The sequence below is a fragment of the Cornus florida genome, unplaced genomic scaffold, assembly GCF_030987335.1.
Source record: "Cornus florida cultivar Cherokee Brave unplaced genomic scaffold, ASM3098733v1 CherokeeBrave_3.0.0_Hap2_Chr04, whole genome shotgun sequence".
Lineage (NCBI taxonomy): Eukaryota > Viridiplantae > Streptophyta > Magnoliopsida > Cornales > Cornaceae > Cornus > Cornus florida.
Window position 1 is genome coordinate 95,822,493 of NW_026775574.1, and position 7,913 is coordinate 95,830,405.

At 30.7% G+C, this 7,913-nt stretch overlaps 1 protein-coding gene across 2 annotated transcripts; it reads left to right on the plus strand.

Moving 5' to 3' along the window:
* The first annotated feature begins 1,705 nt into the window (after positions 1-1,705).
* On the plus strand, positions 1,706-4,040 carry LOC132302345 (uncharacterized). 2 transcript variants are annotated; one of them, XM_059799181.1, is made up of 3 exons: positions 1,706-2,136; positions 2,707-2,782; positions 3,786-4,040. In XM_059799181.1, exons 1-3 carry the CDS (start codon positions 2,080-2,082, stop codon positions 3,989-3,991), a joined length of 339 nt encoding a protein of 112 aa, XP_059655164.1. In that variant the 5' UTR covers positions 1,706-2,079; the 3' UTR covers positions 3,992-4,040. The 2 variants fall into 2 exon arrangements, with proteins under 2 accessions (XP_059655164.1, XP_059655163.1); XM_059799180.1 differs by having other exon boundaries at positions 1,713-2,136; positions 2,701-2,782.
* Positions 4,041-7,913: the final 3,873 nt, after the last annotated feature.

Below are 7,913 nucleotides of genomic sequence, written 5' to 3' on the forward strand. Positions count from 1 at the left end.
GATTTGGGAATAAATATTATGCGAGACTCATCTCATCCACCGACTATATTCTAAAATAAATGATTCATGTAGTCATATATACACTGGCACGCACACAAATATATATGCACTAATATATATGTATGTATAACTGTTTAGCTAATTAGATTAGATTGGTTCCATGTCTGCTGTGCTAGTAGTAGCCATTTTACCAGGTGTCATTGAGAAACACTAAAGCATTTCCATTATAAATCTTTATTCTTTTTAAGGAAACAAAATATCAATTTCTCCATAACTAGACAGTTTGATCAACAAGCTTTATAATCTTCTAATAAACCCTTTGATTCCAATCTTATCTTCAAATTAATATAATCTAATGAGGCATTACTTAAATGGCCAATGAGAACATGAAGCCCACCAAAGTATTCAAACATAAGAAAGGTCGATATTGGTGGCCATAACATGCCAAAACCGCCATACAACCAACAACATTAACCTCATGCTTTTCAATGTAACCATAATGCGTGCCCACCCTTTTTTATTTTATTTATTTATTTTTTTTATCATTTGAAGAACACAAAGGCCAAGCCAAAGTGATAGTACAGAAACATAAGCCAAGTCAGATAAAGACATACAAATTATGAAGTAAAGTAATAAAAATAAAGAAAATAAAGTACTGGATTCTCTTTCGGATAGGCCCTGAAAGGAGAAAGAAGGCTGGAATGCCAACAGGCAAAAGCGATTCCCGTAGTAGCGGTTAGCGAAATGGGAGATTTGTTGATAAAAAGCCACCGCTCTAAAACGGAAAGAAGAGCAGCAACTAGAGTGACCAAATGTCAGGCCATCATCAAGGCAACAACTCCAAAACTGCATTCACAAGACGCCTCCACACACCCAACCCCGCACAAGATCAAATCAAGCTAGGGAAAACAAAAATCGACCCAGATCATAGATCTAGATGAAGGGAAAACGACAGATTCACTCTGTTGAGCCGGAAACAAACCAAATAAGAGCAGATCTAGCCATACAAAACAAAAAACGATGTGAAAAGTCACCTACAGGGCAAACTTATTGAGACACACCAAGATTTTTAACCTGTAGGAGGCAAGCAAGGTCACCTCCCCACTCTCATGGAAGGGAGCAGGGAGCAAATCGGAAGGAGACGAGCGGCTAAGAGAAAGAAAGGGTAGAAAGAGAACAGAGTAAAAGTTAGAGGCGGCTCACTCAAAATCCGGAGTACTCCTGCCCACCCAAGTAATAGGAAAAAAAACAACAACAAAGGAGATGACATAATCATAATGTCATTAAATATGATACATGGTCATAATGTTATTTTCTATTCATTTTGTTCGAATCTCAGACCTGTATTATAACTTTAGGAAAATATCTTTATTGAGTGTTAGGAAAATATCTTTGTTGAGTGTTGTGTTGAACTACAATAATGTATAATTTGGTATGAAATATGATCTTCTCGACCTGTATTATAACTTTAAGAAAATATCTTTATTGAGTGTTGGGTTGAACTACAATAATGTATAATTTGGTATGAAATATGATCTTCCCTTCTATATTTTTATAAGTCGTGGGATGTGTACACGCACACTCTGATTCAATAAAATTTGAAATCTCTTACGTACCAAAAATTTGAAATCTCTTATGTACCAAAACGATACTATTTTGATAGTTCAATCAAATTTAAAGTCCTCTTATATATCAAAACAATATTGTTTTGATAAATGATTGAATTATGATACTGAAGACGATTCAGATTCTTATAGAATTAATTATAGCAATGAATGTGAAAGTGACGTACTAATTAATTACAAAATTGTAATGATGGCTAGCACAAAGTCGAACTTAGTTTTTAATTAGAAATATTATATTGTAACGTCTGAACTATTATCTTTGTTCGACCATAATTAATTATTATAAACTTAGGACAATAATGCCGAGACAAGTATATGGTAGAAGGTGTTGGTGAAGAGAAGACCAAGCTCATCATCATCTATAGAGAGAGATATATATATATATATATATATAGAGAGAGAGAGAGAGAGAGAGAGAGAGAGAGAGAGAGAGAGATAGAGTTCTTCTACGATAATGGAGAAACTTACAAAGAAAGCTCTCATGTACGCTGAGAATCTTACACTTCCCTCGGTAGGTTCTCAACACTCTTTTTATTTTCTTGAATTTATAATAATAAATTCTTTGTTTCATTCCATTTATTGGTTTTGGGCAATTAGGATTTTCCATTAAATTGGTGTTTTCTGTCTTCTTTTGCTGCATATAGCTGTCTGTTAGATCATATTTAGTGAATTCATAAGCTTCATTTCTAATTTGATTTGGTAATTATTGGATTTTATTCACACAATAAATGTTATTTATAAATGGGATTAACCATTATGGATTTTCTTACTGGTTTTTATATATATATATCTATATATATATACACTCTATTTATTTTATGTATATTTTAAGTCAAACTTTATGTTAACATATATGGATGTATGCAAAAACCATCTCTATATGCATAATTTCATAATTTCATTTCTATCCATTCTCATCCATTTAACGAAGTGAATCTCAAAATATTATTTGGTCAACTACAAGAGATGCTGACACACAAATAATGTGTGTGTACTTTATATATATATATATATATAAGTTCAAACAATAAGATGAAAAATTAACAGAAATTTAATGATTTTGCTTTATCATTAGTTTCAGGTGATAGAAGTAACTGCAAACATGGGGTGTACGCTGTGTCAACGGAGAGTTGGCCACATTGTTTCAAAGATGACAGGTGAGATGTAGCTCAATTGGAGATATACTCCTTTCATTTTCATCTAAAACAATTTTCAAACATGTATTCAACAAATTTCAATAAATTTTATAGAATTTTTTAAAAAATAAAAGTGGTTTGAAAATGACTTTAGAGATTTTTTTTCCCCCCTTATTCCTTTGATCGATACAATATCCAAATATACGCTTTCATTTCAAATATACAAACAATACAAATATATTTTTATATTTAATATATTTCTATATAAATAAACACATAATAAATAATACATTCAAAAGTTTCTAGGGGCATAGTGGCGTTGACAGGGATCCAAGAGGTAAGTCCTTGAAATTTTGCTTTCGAACTACACTCTTGACTTGAATAGTGCATGTGTTATGGGACCAACACACATACTCTAAGAAGAAAATTAATAATAATAATAATAATAATACACCCAAAACAATGTCTGAACTCAACTTTATATGCATGTCATATACTATTATTAATGTAAATGTTATGGTCCTCTCTTGCCATGGAAAAAAAATTGTATATATATGCACTTGTCGTATCTATATGAATATTTAATTGATGACCACATAGCATATTTGATTATATGCATGATTATATATGATTAGTAACATAAATGTGCTAGGATACTTTTTTTTATATAAATTTATAAAGTTCGGTTTGAGAGTACTGAATCGACGCTTTAAATTTAAAAGTGCTATCAAACGTAAGTAAGGTAAGTGTTTAAAGTTTGGTATTGATTCTTTTTACACAAAAAATTCAGCATAAAATTTTATTTTCCTGTAAGTAGGATGCAATAGAAATGAATTAGATTTTGAAACTTTACTATAAAATTCACATGAAGGTATGTCAAATTCAAATAGACATGCTTGTCAGTCTTAATAAGTTATGAAATTTGCTTTAAAAAACGATATATTATTTTAAATTCTGAAATATAATTTCCCATAATTAATGTATAGTATCTTTATTATTCGTTTTTTTTCATACAAAATTGCAGGACTAACAGAGTACACAGTGGACGTGAGGAATAAACAAGTGATCATTAAGGGAGATGTCAGATTTCAATGCAACACAAGAAATGATGGTCTCAAGAGCAAAACAAAGAGATCAACAAATCTACTTAGTTTCTTAATCAATTGTTTTAGAGCCACTACATTACTAAATTGTTGTGTCATTGAGCTTGAACCATCTATCCTATGTTAATTGCATGTCACAAACCCTGCAAACTTGGACACATGTCCTCTTATTATTACTCTTCTAATGTAGAGGTCCAATGATTTAATTCAATAGTGATATTTATGTCACATTATCACGTCTTAAACACTACTCTTAGATTGAGCATATTAGTTTCATGAATAATTAATTATTAAGTAATAGATGTTTTTTATATTCATCGCTGCAACGAGCCTCACCTACATGAAATAGCAATACAACTATGAGAAATGAGAGGAGAGTATGTAAAGAGAACAATAACTACACAGCTCGGAATTAATTAAAACTAAAATCATTAATTGCCCCCGTAACTAGATCACCCAAATATAAGACAAATTCAAAAATGCAAAAACTTGCCTGCAATACGAGACTATGTGCTTGGAAAGCCATGACCACCTATTCTTCAAATGTCCTTACATCAAATCCTTGTGGTCATTTATACAAGCACGTTGCGAGTTCTACATCCATCCATCTTCATGGACAGACCTCATTCGCGAGGCATCTCGGAATTCCCTAGTTACTCATTATTCAAGATGAGTCTTGCAGCCCTGGTTTATCATGTCTGGAATGAACGCAATCACAAGATTTTTCAAAAGAAGTCTCTATCAGCAAATTCACTACTCCATCAGACCTTGCAAACAATTCGATCCAAGTTGCTTTCCTACACAATCTCGGATTCTTTGAACAGGAAACCTATTGCAGAGGAATGGAAAATACCCGAGTCGGTGATTCGACTTCCGGCGAAGCCTCCTGATCTTGCTTCCTGAAATCATTGTGATTTGGTTGGAGTTCATCTCCTGCAATACGGGATTTGCAGCCATGACCAGTAACGGTTATTGCATTTGAATTGTGCAGGGTTGAACTTGGGCCTATGTTTGGGCTCTCTCTGGCCTGGTTTTCTTTTGATTGCATATTGCCTTGGGTCTCTTAGGTTCTGTTTGCCTTCGGGCTTATTGTATAGGGTTAGCTATTGCTAGCCCGCTTCAGGTTTTTTTTAATAAATTTTAATTTACGTTTCAAAAAAACGAAAAAATATGAGATTATGTGAGACATCACAGAAACTACGTACCAAAGTAGTATGTATAGGATTTAATAGATTTATGATTAATTTAGGGAGGTGATATTCGTACTTTTCAATATTTGCATTACAATTTTAGATAAAATTGTAATTCTTATCTTACCTTTACAAGTAAATAATTATTACTTTTTAAATGTAATTAAAACTCATTTATCTCTAATATTTAATACTTTAAATATGTTTTGACAACACAAATTAAATAAAATAAAAATTGAATAAATTCTTTTAAAGGTCCAAAAAATAAAAAATAAAAAATAAAAAATTTTTTATATTTAATAAATTGCCTCTTTTGGCTGAAAAAAAAAAGAAAAAAAAAGTAACCATTTAAAAAATTATTTCTTTTGATATGAAGAAAAAAAAAACCCCAAAAATATATTTATTTAATAAATTATCTCTGTTGTCTAATAAAAAATACAAAAGGAAGATGATTAAAAAAAAATGATCTCTTTTGAACAAATTATCTCTTTTGATAAGACCAAAAAAAAAAAAAAAAAATTTATTTTTATGGAATAAATTATTTCTTTTGACAAGACCCATAAAAAATTAACAAAAAATAAAGTTACCTCTTTTGACAAAATAAAATAAAATAAAAAAGTCAATTTTGTGGCAAACATATCTCTATCGATTGTACCAAAAATAAATAAATAAATAAATAAAAAATAATCCCTTTTGACATTATAAATTAAAATCAAATAAAAAAAACACAAAGAAAGGAAAAAAAAAAATCAAAAAAAAAAAATAGTAAATAAAGGAAAGAACGTATTAAAAAAAAAATGAATTAATATTATATAAAGGATAGTTATGACATTATAATTTAAGAAATTATGCATTAATGAATAAAGGACTTCTTTGTTATTTTCTTTAAAAAGAAATGAAAACTATAATGCAATTGGAGAAATGTGTAGTGTGGATATAGTCTCCCTTAATTTCAATGGGTTATGGACTATGCATAAATTAAATCAATATATGTACCACATAAATGCATTGTACTAACCAAACTAATATATTCTTCTTTTTGTTTAGAAAAATACTAGTTAAATAGGGAAAAAAAAAATCCTAATTAATTAAAATTCAGTTTAATCACCAGCATCTCTTTGCAACAGCTGCTTGATTTGAACTGAGAAATGTAAACAGAGTAAAAACAAATGTTGTATGTACTCGTAAAGGCTTTCTCCTTGGAAGCTCAACCTTAATTCATTACTTTAGCCCAACTAATTTAAACTAAAATAAAATAAAATAAAATAAATCAATTAACGTTGTGAATGCGGTGTCAAAATCTGATCTAAGCTTCTTAAGAATATAAATGGATCAAAAAATAGAGCCCAAAAACAAACAGTAAAATAAATGTACTAGCATAAAAATCATCGTCATCACTGGTTTTATCAGGAGATGGACAATCCACCTTGATGATGATAATTTGTTCTCTCTTTGGAATCTTGATCTTGAGCACACCATTCTTCAACACCGCCGTGATATCCTCCACCTTGTAGTAGCCCCGAGGGATTTGGATGTTGCCGGAATACTTCCTCGGATAAAACTTCTTCTCTTGCTCCTTGTCCACCTCTTCCTCTCCGTTCACGTGCAGAGAGTTGCCGTCAACCCACACCGTCAGCCCTTCTTTTCCGATCCCCGGCATGTCCAACCTCATGAACGCTGCTTCCTCATGCTTCATCACCTTGTGGGGGATGGATGACCCTTCTTTCAAAAACCGATTCGCCATTGTACAAGCTGAAAAAACTCAACCACAAATTATAAAAGCATCAAAACAAATGGGAAAATTAACGAATACCATGTTTGGTAGTATACATGAAATTGGTGAATCGAATTGAAATTGAAAGAAAATTAGCATTGTTTTAGTCATTGCTCGTATACAATTTAAGTATTAGGTATTTTTGTTTGTAATTAAAATTAATTCACTAGGTCAGTTTTGCATCTTAAATTCTCCAAAATTATCCACAAGAGCAGTGCTATCCAACTCTCTTCTTCTTCTTCTTCTTCTTCTTCTTCTTTCGGTAATTGATTTATCAGCAAATAACCTCAACAACACAACCACAAATTATAAAATCATCAAAACATATGGGAAAATGAAAGATTTAATAGTTCTATTTCTCGTAGACAATTTAATAGTTTTATGTTTTTACTCAGAATTTAAAATTTTCGCAATGTCCAAAATTATCCACAAAGCAGAGCTATTCAACTAATAATTTTTCCTCCTTATTCTCCTAAGTCACACAATAGTGAGCGCGCTCTGTGTGGACTTTAACTTAAATTCTCAGTGTGATGTGTGTGTGTGTGTATATATATAAGTATTCTTTGCCTTTTATTTATTTATATATTGGAATTAGATTTTTTTTTTTTTTTTTTTAATCTTAAATATCCTAAAATCATTCATAAAAGCTACCAACAAATCAGAAAATTATGTAGGGCACCTTTAACAACAAGAAGAAAAAATATTTAAACCACCATAATAAGCTAAAGAACTTTTAACTTCATTTATAATTTCATTAAATACGTTTACTATTGGCCACGATGACTTTTCATATCTTGAAATCTATTCAACTCATAAATAATTTTACTGACAACCATCACATCCGTTAATTTTATTTTTCTGGAGTATGAAAATTGAACGACATATGCAATTTAACCCTAAAAAAACCCTCACAATTTTGTTTGTTCAAGCAATAGAAGTTAAAAAAAAAACTATTTGTATATCAATAAAATCGCCATAACACATCAAAACATAATCAGAAACAATTGAGTGGTCTGTTTTTAATTACCTTCGCCATTAGGACACTGTTTGGAGTGGAAATCGACAATACGATCTAAGTTTGATTC